Genomic DNA, 20,959 nt, shown 5'->3' with positions numbered 1-20,959 from the left:
GAGGGACCGCAGCAGGTATCGGAGATACCTGCTACGATCCCTCCATTGCCGCCGCCAGCCCAGTTTCTATGGGGGATGCGATGCTGCCAAATGTATCAATATCGGGAATGCGAAGCATTCCCGATATTGACCCCAGCAGCTAACGCTATCTGAAGATAGCGTTAGCCACTGTGTCCTATGGGCACTCACCGCATTTCAGCCGGCGGAGGGATCTTCCAGATCCCTCCGCCGGCAATGGGCGCCGCTCATGTGCAGTCCTCGGGACTGCACATGCGCAGCAGCCCGAAATGCGCTCCGGCCACATCGCAGGGAAGGGTTCTTTTCAGAGCCCGTCTCCCTGCATGTGCCGGGTCATACATTCGACTGGTATGATCGCATTTTGCAATGCGATCATGGGCGGTACTGCATGCCCTGATCGCATTGCAAAATGCGATCCTTAATAAATGGGCCCCTTAGAGTCAATGAACAAACCTGATGGTTTGTGTACATCTCTGGCGGGGGGGGGGGGGGGGGCTGCGCATGTGCCAAACAGGTCCTGTTAGATCTCTTGCAGTGCTTCCAAAGCAGCAGTGTGACTGACAGGTTCCGCCTGTTTGTGGGCAAGGATGGGGCGGCTACGGGACGTGTTGCTCCCGTTTTGTAGGCACGCCAGGCCCAGAGTCTTCCAACGCAGGTTTCATGGCCCTAAATGAGTAGTTCCATTGCCCATTCTGAGTGAGCTTCCTCAGATGGGCGATGACTGCTGCAGTCATCACGACAGGCGATCTCATGCTGCGACTTTGGCCGACGGTGGTGAATAAAGCAATTTAAGGTACAAGATGAACTGGATTTCTTCCTTAGCCATTTCTGGCATGATGGGAAGCTGTGGTGATGGGGAGTCTGACAGAAATTTGAGTCTGGTAAGTATGCAGCCACCTTATTTTGAATTCACAATAAATTAAAAATATTAATAATCATTTTATTTAAATAGCCCTTTTCTCCAGTAATACTCAATACTCTTTACATATGCATAAAATACAGAAACCATGAACATAATGCAAAAGTTTAGATTTGCAGAAAATACACAAATCATGATGAACATCATTACGAGATGAAGTAGCCCAGGCAAGGCAGCCATCTTAGGTGCACTACAGACAGGGGCGGATTGGGAATTGAAAGTGGCCCTGGAAAATTCCGAAAAAGAGGCCCCACGTGCGCGCGCCACCGGCACGCGCCAAAATATGGGTGTGGCCTCACGGAAAGGGGTGTGGCCTCACATGATATGCCATGCCCGCAAGCCACTCCCTGCCATTTTCGTCATGCTGGGGGCATACTCACCGCTCGAGGAGCTGATGTGCATGCCCACAGCCCCTCTTTCAAGTGAATAAACACAGCAGGTGAATGAGCATTTTCTTACCTATATGATTTCTCTGCAATGGGGAACCTCTGAAGAAATTGATCCTGGACAGGCCGTGTCTTAAGTCGGTAGTCACTATTCATGCAGGAGATCACATGGTCTGGAAACCACCTGTTTGTGGAGCAATAAAGCCAATGTCACCATCATGCAACAGTAGTTCAACTAGATAATACTTAAGGGCCTATTCATCATCACTTAATTTCTACAAAAGCAAGTGAAAATTAACATGTTCACCTGCAATTGTAGAAATTAAGTTATCAGGCCATTCATCAAGAAGGTACAGCAGGAGATATCAGGCCATCCTCTTGCGGAATGGCCCGCTGACCCCATACAATAGTATGGCGACAGAATTTATCAAGCTCCGAAAATGCAATCATTTCGGAGCTTGACTGCAGGGAAACAGGTCCGGGTTGTGAAGAGGGGTCCTTTTGGATCCCTCCCCCCCCTGTCCGGCTCCTTCTGCCGGATGTCAGGGCTCTTGTGCGCACGCGTGACATGTAGGTCACTCATGTGCACTTGTCTCACTGCTCCGAAAGGAGCAGTGAAACACTTCGGGGAGACAGCTGATTTTTGGATCAGCTGTCTCCGTGCCGGAGCAATGATGAATTGCTCTGGCGCTCGCAGCGAGATGGAATGTTAATTATCCGGGTCCATTCGGACCCTGATAATTAACATAATGAATAGGCCCCGTAGTAACAGAAGTTTTTGGGCAGGACAAATGTGAGTTTCCCTTTCAAACAAATTAATATTAATAAAATACATTTGTTAATTTGGTACCATTTGCATCAGTGATATGGTTTCATTTGAATTGTTGTCTTACTGAAGATTACTGTCCGTCCCTCAGTCTTTTCTTCTAATAATACCAGCAGTCCTATCGTCCTCTGTGTGTCTCCTGCACAATCGCCTTGGTGTCTCCAGCCACATCCCCCCTGTGTGTCTCTAGTCTATAGTGTCAGCCTCCCTCCCCCTCTGTGTGTTTCTAGTCTATAGCGTCAGCCCTCCCCTCTGTGTGTTTCTAGTTTATAGTGTCAGCCCCCCCCTCTGTGTGTTTCTAGTCTATAGCGTCAGCCCTCCCCTCTGTGTGTTTCTAGTTTATAGTGTCAGCTCGCCATCTGTGGATCTCCATAATCTCAGCCCATCCCTCCCTGTGTGTTTTCCTCACTTACCTGAATTTTCTCTTCCTCCTAATGGTGGTTGAAGGCTCCTCACTGACAGCCTCTCTAATTAAGCGCGCTCAGCGCTGACGTCACACGTGCAGAGTAGGGGAATAACATGATCCCAGTCCCTGCCCTCCCAGGTAGCAGCCCCCTTACACAGTGTCCCCAAGTAGCAGCCCCCTTATACAGTGTCCCCAAGTAGCAGCCCCTTATACAGTGTCCCCAGGTAGCAGCCCCCTTTATACAGTGCCCCCAGGTAGCAGCTGACAGGCAGCAGCACACAATAAGTGGGCGGGACTTTTGGAAATTGGGCATGTGTGTATGGGGGCGGGGGGGGTGATCGCCCTTATCGCCCCCCCCTTTGGATCCACCGTTACTGACGCCGCTGTCACCCGCAGCCCCATTGCCCGCCCCTGCTGCAGCTACAAAGATTGTCTCCTCTCCGCTCTGCACTCTCTCCCCAGGCTGTGAAATTAAACTTTACACTTCACAGCCTGGGGAGGAAAGAGTGGAGAAGAGACGATCAGGCTAACAGATTGCCTGCGCGGCCCCCCCACCTCCGCTGCAGCTTACCGGCTCCCTCCCTTGATGTCCCGCCACTGGTCGTGGGTCCACGCCACCTTCCTCCTCTCTTGTATCTTCCGCGGCGTGTGACGCCGACAGTTGGGCGGGTTAATAGGGTGCCGCTGGCCTCTCTTCTCGCGCGAGGCAGGGGCCAGACAAAGCTGACAGGCAGCTGGGAGCCTGTGAAAGCCCGGCGGCGGGTGACATAAATAAGGGGGCGGGGCCTCACAGAAAAGCGGCCCCGCAACCATTCGGCCCACCGGGATTCTTCCTGCCAAAAATACCTGCCAATCCGCCCCCGACTACAGAGAATTAATTATACTGGATGGGATTGGCAATGCCTGGAAGAGATGAACCATAATATGGGGGGGGGGGGGGTCTTTCACAAGACTCTGGCTGTTCTCTAGCCCCAGAATACTTTTCTGCAGTTCCACAAGTGGACCAGGGGCCACTTACATGACCATCTCCAATTTTGATAAAATGGAGAGATATGGAAAGCAGATAGTGCATTGAGATAGACGTACTGTACTAACATGAGTGAGGATAAATAATAGAATTATAGACAATGTTATGCAACAATTGGTAGAATTATAAGATGAAGTTGCAGGAGGGTGGAATGGAGGAGCAGTAACGTAGAGGGGATGTAGTGTTTGAGAGGTTATAGATTGGTCCAAAAACAGTCCCCAGTTCAAAATGCAGTTTCAACTCTTCATCCTTTAAATGAGGTGTAAAATGCAGTTTCAACTCTTCATCCTTTAAATGAGGTGTAAAATGCAGGCTTCAAAATTGCAGGCCAAAGCCAGGGTAAAAAATTGAAGGAGAATAGTGGCCAATAGAATCAAAAGCTGCAGAAAGGCCAAAATAGGAGGGAATTTGTTACACAATCCTTAGCATACGCGCACGCAGGGGGGGTTTCTGAGTACCTAGAAAACCCCCCTGCCTATTGCTCCATCTACCTGCACCCCCCCCCCTTCCAACTGCCGCCGGAGGCTCCATTTGCCGGGCGCCCACTGAGATTTTGTTACCAGCGGGCACCCGGCTCCTTACCCGCAGCATCAGCAGGAGGCTGGAGCTCACTCCTCACTCAGTGAGCACTATTGGACAGATGTCATGATGTCTCTCCCATAGATCCGAGGAGCGGTCGCAGGAGCGGGGCTTAAGGTAAGTATTGTGTTTGTATTTTTATTTTTTATAGGGGCACTACCACTGGGAGCATTACTAATGGGGGCATTACTACTATAGGGTACAATACTACTGGGGGCATTAATAATGGGGGCATTACTAATGGGGGCATTACTACTATAGGGTACAATACTACTGGGGGCATTAATAATGGGGGCATTACTACTATAGGGTACAATACTATTGGGGGCACTACTATAGGGTACATTACTACTGGGGGCACTACTAATGGGGCATTACCACTCTGGGTACTACTAATGGGGGCATTACTACAGGGGGCACTACTAATGGGTGCATTACTACTGGGGTCATTACTATTGGGGCACTACTACAGGGTGCATTACTAATGGGGACATTACTACTTGGGGCACTACTAATGGGTGCATTGCATAGTGGGCACTGATACAGTGAGCACTGCATAGGGGGCACCACTACCGGGGGTATTGTGTAAGGGGCACAACTGGCACTGCTGTGAGCATTGTATAAGGGGCACTACTACTGTGGGCATTGTATAAGGGGCACTTCTACTGTGGGCATTGTGTGTAAGGGGCACTAATGTGGGCATTGTTAAAAAGGGCACTACTGTGTGTCATAACATGAATAAGGGACTACTGTGTGGCGTAAATTGCACTGGTAGTTTACATTTTCTTCATACATACTGTTACACATTGTGCAAAGCGGTTTTATGCCCAGATGCCTTGTTATATTATTTATTGTTATTTATATTAAAACACTAGAAGTACACAATAAAGTGTATGTTGCAGGCTTATTCTGGTTAGACTTTTTTGTCATTGTTTCAGTAACCAATTATTTGGAAACCCCCTTTCAAAATCCTGCGTTCGCCACTGCTTAGGTTTAGCAGAGATACTTAAGATGGGAATCCACTATACAATTTTCTGTCAGATATCTGTCCAATCTGGCTGGTTGGAACGAAAACCTGGTAATGTATGGGAGGAAATGACAATCGTCCATTTGCTCACAAACACTGGAAAATAGCCAAAAATGGTCGTTCAGACAAATTGGTGAAACTGAAAACACAAATTTAACCAATTTGAACAATTTTTTTGTCCTTTTTTCAGAATTTAAAACCACATGATCGACTGTCATTTGCTCCCATACTACCAGGTTTTCATTTCAACCAGCCAGATTGGACAGATATCTGACAGAAAATTGTATAGTGGATGCCCAGCTTTATTACAATCCAGTTTGTCTACAATAGGCTTCTGTGAAAATGGGTTGAAATATGCTGAAGCATTGGGTATCAACAAATTGTTCCAGCCATTTAATGGTTATAGGCTGATAAGAGGCAGGGCGAAAACTCTTCAAACAAAATGGGTCAAGGCCCTATTAAGGCTCGGTGCAATCAATGAATTCTAGAAAAAAAGAGGCAACAACACTAGTAGTTGTGGAACAAATAGTTGGGGAAAGGAGCAGGGGCTAGATTTACTAATTGGTAGCTTGCTCCATGGCATGTTTCACCTCACAACTTAAAGTGCCACTAATATTAAGTGCAAAGAACTGAGTGTTTTGCATTTAAGACCAGTGGCGCTTTAGATCAGAAATGGGAGAAGTTTGTATTCGTAACTGTATGTAACACTGTGTAAAATATCTGTTTTGCAGATTAAAATAAAATGTCATAAATTGGAGGAAGTAGATTGTGTTTGTGGCTTCCTCCACGGTTCCCTAACAGGACTGGCGGTAAGCCATAGTTGGGGAATGATCCAGAGGGAGCAACAAAATTATAAATGGTTGAAGAAACAAGAAACAACCCTCCATAATAGGATCAGAAGAAGGATCTAGCTGAGAGATTAGCTTGTATTTTTCACTACATTATTAATCAACGGTTTCACACACTTTTGTTAACTTATTAGAGTCATCATGACCTATGAATTCATGACATTTTACATGGTTTGATTTTGATCCCTCCCACACATGCTCGTCTACTCTCATGGAATGTCTGGGAGACTCCCAATTTCAGGGAGCTCTCCCAGTAGAGTATATCAACCACATCGGAACCCGCTCCTATTTCTAGTAATGTGGGCATGATCCATGAATTATTATTATTATAAAGGATAATGACTGTTACAGACAAGTTACGTGAAGTATTATCAAAGATATATTAGGATTAAGGGGTCTATGTACTAAGCAGTGATAAGTGACAGAGTGAAAAGTGATAAGTGCCAGCCAATCAGCTCCCAACTGTAATTTTTCAAACACAGCCTGTGAGATGACAGTTGGAAGCTGATTGGCTGGCACTTACCACAGACTTATCACTTTTCACTCTGTCACTTATCACTGCTTAGTACATAGACCCCTAAGGGTATTTGGTCATAGAACAACCGTCACGATTTCTGTGTTCCGACCTGCCCAAGAGTTTGGAGACATGACCCATTTAGGCTGCTTTGTATAACAGAACAGCGGCCAATGGGTGCCACAAGTACCTGCCACTCATGTATGTGGCATAAAAGGGGTGATAGGAAGGGGACAAGAGGGAGGGCGGTGGCTGTGGCCATGCCCCCTATCTGACACAGATACTCCCCCACTGCTATATGGCCACTCCCCAAGTCCCGATCAGCTTCCCTAACAATGTTGGCAGGAATTAATTTAGTATGTATCATTACAGCTTTGTTCTACCTTTATAGTCTATCTGACATGCAGACCAGTAGCCGGGAGCAGTGGTCCAGAACATCTCACTACCCGCATGTGAGGTGTCACTCATTGCATCACACAACAATCTCTGGGGGAGCAGCTAGGTGGGTCCCTCCTCTTTGCAAGTTGTTGCTGGAGCTTTTGATGCTTTGCATATTGACCATTCGTGAATATTGCCACAAGCGGCGCAATCTCTCCAATTAACCACATATGTGGGTGTCCAAATTTGACTGATCTTGGAAAACCCAATGGATTATTGGTCATTGCCTGAACATGATTAGAGTGATTTTTCCAGGATTAGTGCAGTTACTGTCAGTCTAAGGGGCATATGTACTACAAATTGTGGAAGTGCCTCCATTTTTTCCAGCGTACACAGCAGTGGAATTTTTTTTTACATCATTATCCCCGCTATGTACTAAATGTAACTTGCAGGGACAGTGGTAGCGATAACCGATGTTCCTGCGCATTACATCCCTGGGGTATTGGAGGAGTCTTTCACTTTTTTGAAAGACTCCTACTGGGAAAGGAAACTGACACTGCGCATGCATACAGTGTCAGTAATACCCCTTTTCCACTAGTATGCTGGGTCGCACCCAGGATGATGTTAATGCGCCCATCCCAGGAGCGACCCGGCTGAGACCCGTCAGACAGGTGGCCCGTCCTGGCACTAATGCCGGGTTGATGACGCCATCGGCATCACGTGATGAGCCGGCACTTTGAGATGATCTTGTCAATCCGGGTTACCCGTTCACACTGCTTCACGAGCGGGGTTGAACCTGCGTCCAACCCTGCTCGTGACCAGTGTTGAAATGCAGGGTCACTCAACCCGGCTTATTTCAACCCTGACCTTTCATAAAGCAAAATGACCTGGGTTGCTGCGCGCTCACATGTAAATAAAACGGGTTATTGCTGGCAGTGGTAAAGAGGTATTACTGGAGAGGGATCCATAGACATAAAGTGGTTTACACCATCTGAGGAACCAAATGAGTTGGGTACATAGGGGGTCAGACCATAGTCCCCATTCTTTAATAATAATACTGTGGTCAACAGTGGTTGTTAGCCTGTTGCAGGGGATTTGCTGCTGTTACATAGCCAGGATACATAACATTATGCAGAAACTGCAGTTTATTTATAATCTTATGAAAACCCTGGTTGATAATTAGGCTCCTAAAACTGTAAAATCACATTGATAGAAGTAATTGTATAGGAGCGTACACACTAGACGATATGCTCCCTGAGCGATATCGTCTAGTGTGTCCCTGGCAGGTTGGCCTGCATGTTATCGTCAGGTTGGCCTGCATGTTTGCTCGATGAACGACAATGACGAACGACCTGCGGGAACGCGCATCGTCGTTATCGTTCATCGTTTTGGTGTTAAAAAATGGACGATATAGTGAACGACTGAACGATAACGATATCGTTCAGTCGTCCACTTTATCGCCCAGTGTGTACGCACCTTATGGAGCATACACAGTCAGATTTGTCAGATGAACGATTGAACGATCTGAATGATTTGATGAACAATTTGACCAACGATTTGAACTATGAACGATTTTTGACTGCATTAAAATGAATGTAATCGTCCAAATCTGACAGCAAACACATCAGATGTCAGATATCGTTATCTGACCATTGGGAACGCGCATCGTTCAGACATGTCAGATTTTCCTTCAGATATGAACGATTTTTTTTAATCGTTATTGTTCAGATCTGAATAAAAATGTGACCGTGTATATGCACCATAACTATTAACCCTTATAAGGCCAAGGAACAGATCATACACGGCCCCCTTATTTGCAGATGTCGCTGCTAACAGACTTAAATGATCAGTGATGGGAAATTTATTCCCGTCATATTAGTGCACTCATCATATTGTTCGGATTTTAGAGAAATAATAATTTAAAAAAAAAAAAACCATGAAGATGCGCATGCGCAATGATTTGCTGCCGCACACGTGACTGCAGTGTGGGCGGAAGAGGCCATCTCCAGCGCTGGGAAGCCGGGCACGGGAACAGGAAGTCACTGCCCGGTTCCTGATCCGCTCTTTCTCTCCTATCCGTAAGCAACATGGCCTCGTTTGAGCAGATGAGAGCAAATGTGGGGACGTTACTTCGGGGTATAGACAGGTGAGGGCCCTCTATATGGCGCTGTGTGTATATTCATAGTACACAGTAGGTGCTCAGAACGTGATGGGGGTCAGCTTTATAGCCAAGTCCTGATAATCACATTATCTTTACTCTTCAGTTCCCCACTGCCCTCCCTGCAGCCCCCACTGCCCTCCCTGCAGCCCCCACTGTCCTCCCTTCAGCCCCTACCAGACTTATTTCCCACATTTTCCAGAAATCATACTAACCCATATGTCCTCCATATCATTTCTCTCCTAATTTCCCCCCATCCAGCTCCTCCTTATTATCCTCCCTCTCCTCAGGATCTCCCTATCCTCCCTCTCCCCAGGATCTCCCTATCCTCCCTGCGTTGCCGTCCCTACTAACCCCCCACCATCCCTGCGTATAAAGCTCCACTTTATGGTACTGACCCAATTCACCAGTTCCCTGGCCAAACATACACACACTGTAGTCACACACCACTAATCCTGTCGTCTCTGTGCTTTATATCTGATATTGTCCTCTGCGGCTGAGTAGCAGATTCTCACCGCCACCCATACTGTCCTATATAATCTGTTCTCCCAGTTTCATGTAGGCAGTGGCACATCTGCTTAGACCAGCGTGGCACGGCTTCGATATATGGGTGTATGTATCGGAAGAGATATGTGTTTCATCACTAACTGTTAACATAGGCAATAAGCCCCCCCCCCCCTCCCCCAGCTGTTGTAGAACTACACATTCCAACATTCCCTGCCACAGGTTTGCTATTTGGCCTGGCTAAGACTGTTAGCATGGTGGGATTTGTAGTCAAACATCAGCTGAAGGGCTGTTTATTGTCCACCCAAATGTGTCATCCAAAAAAGCATCATGCTGTCTCCATTGTGCTTTGACAGTATTATGTAATCTTTCAGACAGCCATAGTGTTTAATAGTCTTGTGATGCAGGATTTGTTTTTTTGATAGTCTGTCACTATTTTATTATACACTACTAACATGTAAGCAGGGCCCTCTCTTGCCCTGTTATATTGTCCCATCCGTCTCTTCCACCGGGTCTTCTGAATTCCCTGTATGATGCATGTTTGTTACTGTTTGCATCTTATGTACAGTATTGTGCTTTATTTCTTGCTATTCTTGCATTATGCTTCTGTTATGAATTTTGCCTGTTGGTTTCCTGTGTCTTTCTATGCTCTATTTCCCCAATGTACAGAGTTACGGACTGTGCTGGCACAATATAAATAAACATTATTAATAATTATGTGGGTAGCCGTTATTAATCGACTTCTTTCTTCGATAGGTACAATCCCGAAAATTTGGCAACTCTAGAACGCTACGTGGAGACCCAGGCTAAGGAAAACGCTTATGATCTGGAAGCCAATCTGGCTGTGCTAAAACTGTACGTGTCTTTTACAGGTCGCAAACTGTTTCACAGTGTTCTAAAATGTTTTTTTATTTACAAAAGCCAAGAAATGTCAGTTTTCCTCAGTGTTCATATAGAAATACACAAAAATAAGATTTTATTATTTCTTATGAAACAGTTTAAAACAAACGAGAAAGTATTGTACATTTGTACCAGAGCCCTTCACAGAATTACTTGGTTATAAAATCAGGTTTATAAGAGAAGGCGGCAACCAACGTTGTTTGGTGTTGGGCCACAAAGCAGATACTAGAAGGGCAGACTGGGATTTGTAGTGCTGCAACACTTGTAAAGCAATAGGTTTCCTATCCTTTTTTTATAGTTGTGAGATTATGTGCCTTTAAAAGGTGTGTCCAGCCTTGCTTAGCAATAGGAGTTGGTTTCCCAGTGGTGGGGATGTATTTCTGTATGAAAGTACTGTAATGTGGAAAGGAATTCTGTGTGACTCTGGCTTTGCTTGCAGCTATCAGTTCAACCCAGCCTTCTTCCAGACTACAGTCACCGCCCAGATCCTCCTCAAAGCCTTGACCAACCTGCCGCACACAGATTTCACGCTCTGCAAGTGTATGATTGACCAGACTCATGTATCCTTTCATTATCGCCACACATGGGATGTATGGTCCACTGGTTATTAACCCACTTTTTCCCTTCATAACCAGACTCATTTCAGGCATCTTGCTGTGTGTTTGTTAAACCCAGAATAACATTTTTTGTTTTGTGGGGTTTCATATAACATATAGATAGTATCTGTAAATAAATCACCTTTTTATTTTATTAAGGTTATATAGCAAAATACAAAATCATACTCTTTAAGTTAGCACCATGATGATTTCTCCTTACAATTTGTGACCTAGAACATAACATTTTGCAGAGTTGGCAGTTACTTGCAGGATAATCCAGACAGTCAGTCCCAGTGTGATAAACCCCCACCAGACCTTTTAGTTACAGGATAATCTAGACAGTCAGCCCGGGTGTGATAAGCCCCACGAGACCTGTAAATTGCAGGATAATCCAGACAGTCCGCCTGTGTGATAAATCCTGCGAGACCTGTAAATTGCAGGATAATCCAGACAGTCAACCCGTGTGATAAACCCCACGAGACCTGTTAGTTACAGAATAATCCAGACAGTGAACCCGTGTGATAAACCCCACGAGACCTGTTAGTTGCAGGATAATCCAGACAGCCCGTGTGATAAACCCCATGAGACCTGTTAGTTACAGAATAATCCAGACAGTGAACCCGTGTGATAAACCCCACGAGACCTGTTAGTTGCAGGATAATCCAGACAGTCAACCTGGGTGTGATAAACCCCATGAGACCTGTTAGTTGCAGGATAATCCATACAGTCAGCCCGTGTGATAAGGCCCCACCAGACCTTTTAGTTGCAGGATAATCCAGACAGTCAACCTGGGTGTGATAAACCCCACGAGACCTGTTAGTTGCAGGATAATCCATACAGTCAGCCTGGGGGTGATAAACCCCACGAGACCTGTTAGTTGCAGGATAATCCATACAGTCAGCCTGGGGGTGATAAACCCCACAAGACCTGTTAGTTGCAGGGTAATCCAGACAGTCAGCCCGGGTGTGATAAACCCCCACGAGACCTGTTAGTTTGACCTGACCACCGAGTACATTAGCAGCCCTTTCTCACGGAGGGATTCACTTTTCTGTGTCTTCCAATAGTGAACTCCACTTTAAGAACCCGATCATGGTGCTAGTTGTGGGTCTTAATATAAAAATATTTCACTGATTTGACGTTTTTCGTTAGTGACAGGAAGTCTGTTGTCCAATGGAAAATTCCCCTACAGTCTCCGCTTTATCGCTCTGACCTTTGGAACATATCATCTATGTGTGTGTAATTATCAGCTCTCTTATAACTGAATGAAGAATGGCCAAGCTAGAAATGTTCCTCTGCGGTGATGCTTGGAACAGATATTTAGAACTGGTTGTGCTGCTGCTGCTGTATCTCTGGTGCATCTGGACTTTTTCCTCCCCTATGTTTCCTTAACGTCTTCACTGTCAGCAAGAGGAGCGTCCAATAAGACAGATCCTGTATCTGGGGGACCTCCTGGAGACCTGTCACTTCCAGTCCTTCTGGGTAAGTGTCCTCCTTAGATACAGTTCATGAGATTCCCGTACACTGGTCGGAGCAGACTGGACATGGCGTGCATGAAACCCCTCCTGTGAGAACAAGTTATTTAATGCTAGGTTCTCTGTACCCTGAGAATTGCAGAGAACAAAGCTGAAAGCTTGATGGGCTGACTATGCGGTCCTAGCCACTTATGTTTTAATAAATGTATATTTGTAGACGACAAAACATGAACTTTTAGGGGTCAGTTCAATTACATGTGAATTAAGATTGCATGTTCCAGAGTGAGGTGCAATGCGCTCATCTCCTGTACAGACCATAGCCTAACATCTGTAGTGTGGGATTTACATACTGTCCCAATGATGCATCGTCCTTACATTGCATCTAATTAAGTTGCCCCTTTAGAGTGAAATACAGTTGATGCCTGAAAGCTGATGAGATGATTTCCGTCCAATCTTTTATCTCAATCTCCCCCTCGCTCCGACATTGTAATAACCCTTCACTCCCATCATGTTTTTTTTCCTTTCTTACCAGCAAGCACTGGATGAGAATCTAGATCTACTTGATGGTATTGCCGGCTTTGAGGACTCTGTCAGGAAATGTAAGTATGCTATTTGGACTTGGCCAACCCAGGGGATTCCTGTTTGAGATGCTGTAGTTTCATGTACAATATGTGCATACTGACTGCAGTGCTTACTGTAATACTGTAAGGTTTCACTTGGCAATTTCTGCAGTTGGGAAATCAAACTCTCGGGACTTTGATACTCTTGTGGAGAGACGGCCGTTACCTACACTGGCTCTAGAATCCTGCTAGTGTCCAATGAGTGTCTGATTCTGTCTCCATTCCAGTTATCTGCCATGTCGTAGGAATCACCTACCAGCACATAGACCGGTGGCTTTTGGCTGAGATGCTTGGAGACCTGTCTGGTACGTAGATAAAAAGTGTCCATAATTGAGCTAAAATGCTAACTGATTTGAATGAAAGAGAAGGGATTTGAAATGTGTGCTGCCTCTCCTGACGTGGTTCTGTCTGTCCATTGATGGGATATATTGCATTGGGGACATAAGGTATTGGATATTTATGTTCTCTGCAGTTATGAGGTAGTTTAGTGACCAATCATAATGCCTTTTATCTACTCCTTCAACTTTAAACAGGTATATAATATAGATGTTTATTTCAGAATGCCGTATAGCCTTTACATTTAGTGACTGCTGGTGTGGTGATTTCTTATTTAGGGTCTACTATGGGCTCTGTTTACTAAGCCACGGAGACAAAGTACCAACCAATCAGCTCCTTTCAGTTTACAAGCTGTGTTTCAAAAATGTCAAGAAGTGATTGGTTGGTACTTTTATCTCCGTGGACGTTATCTCTCTCCAAGGCTTAGTACATAGGCGCCTCAGTGTAGGAGAGGAAGAGATCTGATTTCCTCTAACACAATTAGGTTGTGTAACCTTGATCTGAGAGCAGCTCGTGTTTATTAAGATGCACCTAATATATTCCCTGTGAAATAGACACATTGCCAGAATGTGAAAGTTCATCTCGTCATGGCGGTGGGAGGAGCCATCTAACCATGAAATGCTAACCATGATTTTAGTTAATTTTTCCAGTTCATCTTCAGCAGTGCATTTTATATCTGTACGTAGCAGGGTACGATGGTTCTTGTATAAGCCATAGAAATGTCCAGACATGAACCTCCCGTACACTGCTAGTTACCTAATGTCTGTGTATCATTCCCTCTCTCCCAGAACCCCAGCTCAGGGTCTGGTTGAGCAAATATGGCTGGACGGAAGCTGATAATGGCAAGATCTTCATCTGTAACCAGGAGGAGAACATCAAACCCAAAAACATTGTGGAAAAGATTGACTTTGACAGTGAGTTCAGTAGGATCAGCCACAGACTACGTTTCCTATTTATTTTGAAGGCTAAATATTGATTTTATTCCTTTTTTTTTTTTTCCTCCTCTGGGTTTAGCCCATAGGTTAGATACACTCTACTGCAGTGTGTATCTAAGAAGTACAAAATGGATCGTAGATTCTCAGCCCTGTATTGTCAGTTGGACAACATCAACTGTGCGAACTAAAGCAAATAGATTATCTAGCCAATGGTTAGGCTTACAATAGAGGCTATATTTGCACATTTAAACCTCCTCCTCCTAAAAAGTCCACAGGGGTGTGCCTACTCTTTATGTACACATACTATAATAACCGGAAAGGGCACCAGAACAAAGACCTAGCTTTCCATTCTGATGATACCGCAGTGCCAGCAGTGTGTTCGGTAGAGGAGGGAGAAGACTGTTTGTACTCTGTGTTTGGGCCTGTATAATATCTGCTACATTTTGTAAATGGGTTTTGATTTCAATTCCTGAGGTTCCACTGCTTATGGCCTGCTAAATTATTTTAGCCTTTATTTATAAAGTGCTGACATAATACACAGTGCTGTACATTGAGGGGATCATAATACAAATTGCATAAAAGACCAGGTATAGATGGTCCTGGCCATATGGGCTTACAATCTAACAGATGTGATGTACACTTGCTGCAATGTTAGACTTCACTTAATAGACATGCTTAAACTGAAAGGTAAACATCCTGTACGTCTAGGTCATGGTCACCTGGGGCGCTCGGGTTAGGATCCCCCCCCACTGTCATTGCTTCTGTCATAAATTAAAGCACAAGTGCAAACCGCATCTGAAAGCATGTGTATAAATGTGAGTCCATTAAGTGCTTGATGTGTGGTTCTCCTCAGCTGTCATGTACAGTACTGGCTGCATTCACATACATGTTCCTATTCGTCCAAATCAGGGTTGCATAAAATTGTATTTAAAAAAAAATCAAAAACGGATTTATTTGATTTAAATAGGATTTTTTATTTAAATTTTTTTTATGTAAATGTTTTAAAATTGAAAACGTTTACTTAGGATTTTTTTATATAAATTTTTTTTTTAAGTAAACGTTTTCAATTTTAAAACATTTACATAAAAAATAATTGAAATAAAAAATCCTATTTAAATCAAATCTTTTTTTTTTTTTTAAATCCGATTTTTATGCAACCCTGGACTCCAAAATGTAAGCATTACAGAACTTTTCCTGTTTCTCTCAACAGTCCATTTTTACAATGGGGTTTTCAGCATGTGCACTACATGTAGAAGCTCCATTTAAAAAGAATAGGAAAGTTATGGGAATTAATACAAAAAATAAAATAAAAAATGGCATTTTATAGGAAATGTAACCAATAACACATGAGACAGAAAGCTCCATAAAGAATGATTTGAACTGATTGGGACATCACGGGTGCCATTCACAGGAAGCACTATGGATTGGTTGACCTCCCTGCTTTGTCTGCACATTAATGGAGATTCATTTGAATATGTAATTAATAATGCTGTGATGTTCCATTCCTGCCAATGGCCTATTGATTAAAGCTTGGTTTCTAGAAGTAGAGAATAATCCATTGAAATGAATGGGAAAATACAGCATTAAATTGTGTAATCGCCTTGTGAGTTGGTAAACGATGCTGTCCCATAGAGAGAAATGGACATTTTCAATACAACACAGAAGGGTTCAAAGCCGTATGAATCCCAATTTATTTTCACCTGCGGTTGCCTGATTTTCATGTGCGTCAAAAAGACAGTGTTTAAATGCCAGTTGGATATTATCTCATGCAGTGGGTGCGTAATAATGTTTGTGCTCTAGAAATGATAAAGTATGGTACCACTCTGATGTTCTGTCTGACTATATATTCTGTGCTTGTTGATATGAAAGTAAAAGCAGATATCTTGCACACCCCCAGAGGCTCTACTTATACATTTATCTCCCCTTTCCCCAGGTGTCTCTGGAATTATGGCAACTTCCCAATGACTCTCTACCGGAACAAAATAAACTTTATTTTATGTACAGAAGTGACGCTACAGCTGACTAATAAATGTAGTAAATGGGTCCAGACTTGTGTGTTTCTTTTTAAACCTGCATGGAGATCATTTCACAGCTCAAGTTGATGGGTGTAAGACCTTCTAACATAAAACCAATATTCTCTGCATAACCGCACTTGCTATAGGGAAAAGCATATACTGTTTTTATTTTTGTTGTCTATCATACTGGCAATGAGCGATGCAGACCAGCTGAACGAATGGGGCGTGAGATTCTCCCTGTCGCATGTGCAGCGCCATTTTCTAGGATCTGTAGATGTGCACCCTATGACATAGCTCCCCAGTCGGTTGTGATGTGATCGGAATGTTCACGCATGAGAATAGTGATACAATGTGCTTGGAGGTGAGATGAGAGGATTATGGCACAAGCAAATGCACTCTAGCCAAGCTAAACTCTGCAGCCACACTTAGGGGCCTATTTATCAAATAATTGCAAGTTATTCCCCGAAAACAGATGTTTTTTTTTTAGTTGCTTCCTGCAAATATTAAATATCCCCTGAATGTACCATGGAGAGATCGCAGCATATGTATCCGATATCTGCTTCGGCCCCGGTTTCCGTCAGCAGCCACTATGGTTTCTATGGGGGCTGCAAAGCTGTCACATTCTGAAGAATGGCCCCACTAGGATAACGCTGTCTCCAGATGGTGTTGTCCTATAGTAGCTATGGGTGACTAATGCACAAATTTTTAAGGAGTGGGTGCCACCGGCTTCCCGTCTGTCGCCCTGCTGGTGACGCATTCCCCGGGGACTTGAACCAGAAATCAGTGTTGATATGTTACACTATGAGACTGCTTCCCGCTCTGGCTCTTGTGGGGATTCCGTCTCCTGGCGAGAGATTGTTGGTAAACTTGCGTGAAGATATTAATTTTCACTTTGCGAATTTACGGGGGAAATTTTCACATCTGTAATGAAAATGCAGATTGTGATAAATATGCCGTTTATAAACCGGAAACAGTCCTGCAACATATAGATATTGTAAAATCCGCTTAATTACATTACGTCCTGTTTATATTGTTCATCTGCTCCCTTTATCACAGCTGTTATCAGAGGTGCAATACAAAACTAGAAGATACACTGTATAGATTGGGGTATCTTGTATGTGCGCTGAGATGTCCATCTCTGAGTGCTCTATCTGCACAGCAAGGAGAATCAGGACATGGGGCAGATGTATTATCGTGCCGGTATAACTCTTCCTGTTTCGTCTCTTTACCGAGCAGGAAGCACTAACAATGAGATGTAAGAACATCTCATCTGCCGGAGTGGGGGAGTAAAAACTCCCCCGATCCCCGGCTGAGCACACAGCGCATCAGTCTGGGCAAGCACGAGATTCCGCATGCAGTCCCAGAGCCGGCAGCCGCCACCGCAGCAAGGACAGTGCTGTCCCTGCTGTGTGGTAGAGCAACGCCAGCTGTCGATAGCTGCCGCTGACGGAACTGTCAGGCGAACTTGCTGTTCATACATAGTGCCACTGTCACTTACCACTCAGCCCCCCAATAATACATTCGGGAGAAGCGGTATCCGCGCACCGCTGCGGCGGTTCGTACATCTACCTTACTATGCCGCCTTTATTATCCCTGCTTTTCTGCTTCTGTAAGTCATGAGTAGATTCCATAGTGAATGAAGTTTAAAGGTGGTATGATATATTACTCAAGGATAGATTTACTAAAGCTTCTGAATATGAAAATTAGAGGTGTTGCCGATAGCAACCAATCAAATTTTTAGCTATGATTTCTCTATTGCATCCGAGAAAATGATGGCACATCTGATTGGCTGGTGTGAGCAACTCCTCCCTCGTCTGTTTTAGAAGCTTTAGTAAATCTACTCCATAGGACAGAGGTTCCCAAACACGGTCCTCAAGGCACCCTAAGGTTTTAGAGATATCCATGGTTGAGCACAGGTGGTTAAATTAAATTGACTGAGGCCCTGATTCAGAGCCGGATGCTCTGAAAGAGCGCTCGCTCTGAATCAGGGCGTTTTTATTTTTGGTGACCACCCACAGCTATTGCGAGCGGCCTTGTGTTAGGGTCTCGTGGCCGCAAGCCCCAGAGAGATTTCGGCTCTAACAGAGCCGGAATCTCTCCACTGACATCACTTGTGATGTCAGTGGGGCCGCCCCCAAACGACAGGCATTCTCATGGGAACGCCTCCGTTTGGGCAGCCACCCCCCCCCCCCCCCGGCCCGCCCACCAAAGGGGGCATGCTGTCACTCAACATCGACAGCTCGCCCCCTTTGTTGCGAGACACGGAGTGCCCGTCGCTATCTGGGTCGTGCGCATGTGCTCTGGGCCACCATCGACCCGGTTGCGATCGCTCAGAGCTTGCGAACGGGTCTGAATCAGGCACTAATTACGTCACCTGTGCAAAAACAAGGGATATCTCTAAAACCTGAACTGTTGGGGTGCCTTGAGGGCCGTGTTTGGGAACCTCTGCCATAGACTGATTAATGCCCCCAAATCTGAAATAGCTTAACATAAGCTTTGTTTGGGTGAACAATAACTTTTGAATCAAGAAATCTATCGATAGGCTACACACTTACAGGGTGCTCCTTGCTTTACTTTGAGGACATTTTGATAGTATTTTTTTTCGCTTTCGATCATCATATAATAATATAACACAAAGACGTGGCCCACAACCCCCAGAGGTAGTATAGAAGCGTCGCGCAAATAAGGTACCGAAAAGATAGGTTGTCGGAGAGTCAATCCAAGTGTTACAAACATGGGCCGTGTATCAGGGACTCCAGTGTGTAAGTGGCAGAAAATATAAAAAAATGAGTTTTACCTAAATGTGTTAAGAAGGGTGTAGAGGGGGAGGGAAACCGGCTGAGACCAGGACCCCCACCACTTCGCTTATTGGAAGGCAAGAAACGCGTGCAACCAACAGCTAATACGGACTCGTTCTAGTTAGGATCTTGGTGTTACAGATTTACATGCTCTAATGTGAATGGTGGCTATTTACACTGGGCTGAAGGATAATTTGCTAAAACAAAGGCTTTGTACTGTATGTTAGTTCCATCTAAATGTTTAACATCTACTTATGAATGATTTTGCTCAAAACGCTTAAATACGTAGTAAACTTATATTAAGAAAACAGTATAAGACAAAGATAGCAAATACAAGAATATTTTTTTTAAATATCTGTATCAAGCTATATTACAGTTTTCATGCCATCTTATTTGGCAAAAGTCTGGAAATGTAATTTTGTGAATTAATGACAGGTTGTTGCAGATTTGAATAAATTCACTGAGTAAATGATGCTCATTGAAGAATGGGACCAATGGCAGGTCTTGAAAAGAAAGTAAACTGGGCTTACAGGCCATAGGACAGTCACTGCGTCAGCATTGTGCTTGGGGAAATCGCCTCTGTACGCTACTGGGACCACAGGGAAACCATCGATGATTTCACACACAGATGGGCAGCCCTGTTCTAGTAGTTCCTGGGCAATTAGCCAATCAGATTAGGGAATGGGGCTTTGCAGATCACACCGAGGGCAGAGTTATGCCCAAGCGCCACAGATTATATGAAAAACAAAAAAACATTGTGGGCCATCGATGGTGGTTGACCTCTATTAACCTTGCGGTTCCTACCATAGTCTTCAATGGTGCTTTCCCTCCATTGAAGTCTATGGGGGAAAGTGTGAGACAGACTGACCGCTCACAGCCAATCAGCGGGCAGCTCCTACGGAGGCGCCCATCAATTGGCTGGGGGCTCCACCAGTGACAGGACTCACATGGTTCCCGGTTATTCGCGCGGAGAAAGGGTATGTGTAAACACCCTTTCTCCTGTCCAACCTGGTTTCGGGTGCCGTTTTTTTGTTTTTAATACCGTGGATGCCTACTTGGACCGAAGAGGATGTGATGTACGCTAGGAATAGGTGAGTATTGATTTTTTTTTTCTTTTTTACAGGTGTCGTGGATTCTACTGGACAAGGTGAAAAGAATGGCTACAAGGATTATAGGTGAGTATGCATGAATGTGAGTGTGCATGTATGCTTTAATAAAACTTTACATTTACGGTGTTTGTGTTGTTATTTTAATATTTATTTTGCAGGTGAACTACAGGTACCAGCGGGCCCTTAATGCACCGCATGCTGGTACTTGTGGTCCTCCAAGTACCAGCATGCGGGGGAGGCTTGCAGAGACCTCTAGTTCTCCAGCAAAAGACAATATAATTAAATCTATTTTTGCACACACTTTTATACACAATCGACCCGGCACCCTCAGGCCAGGGGTGCCGGGGATAGCTCTGGGCTATCAGTTCAGGCCTGGAGAAGATGACCCTCTTTATTGGGGGGACCCCACCTCCCCACTGACTAGCCGTCAGGTGTAATGCTTTGGCCGGGGGACCTGGTGAAAGGGTCCCCCGGGTGTGGCATTACACCCCGCTAAAAATAGTCCGGTAATGGTTATGGAAGATACAGGGGACCCCTACTCATTTTGTCCCCCGGAATTTCCACAACCAGGACCGGCTCAGCAGAGCC

General features: G+C 44.8%; 1 protein-coding gene across 1 annotated transcript; it reads left to right on the top strand.

The window, feature by feature from the left end:
* Nucleotides 1-8,966: 8,966 nt before the first annotated feature.
* On the top strand, nucleotides 8,967-16,492 carry EIF3K (eukaryotic translation initiation factor 3 subunit K). The gene is made up of 8 exons (XM_088477173.1): nucleotides 8,967-9,074; nucleotides 10,347-10,445; nucleotides 10,930-11,050; nucleotides 12,491-12,565; nucleotides 13,091-13,157; nucleotides 13,406-13,483; nucleotides 14,303-14,428; nucleotides 16,383-16,492. Exons 1-8 carry the CDS (start codon nucleotides 9,016-9,018, stop codon nucleotides 16,412-16,414), a joined length of 657 nt encoding a protein of 218 aa, XP_088333299.1. The 5' UTR covers nucleotides 8,967-9,015; the 3' UTR covers nucleotides 16,415-16,492.
* The last annotated feature ends 4,467 nt before the right edge of the window (nucleotides 16,493-20,959 follow it).

Source organism: Taudactylus pleione, unplaced genomic scaffold (assembly GCF_031769625.1).
Source record: "Taudactylus pleione unplaced genomic scaffold, aTauple2 ptg000199l, whole genome shotgun sequence".
In the NCBI taxonomy this organism is placed as follows: Eukaryota; Metazoa; Chordata; class Amphibia; order Anura; family Myobatrachidae; genus Taudactylus; species Taudactylus pleione.
Note: the sequence above shows the minus strand (reverse complement) of the source record. Positions and strands in the feature narration are given on the sequence as shown.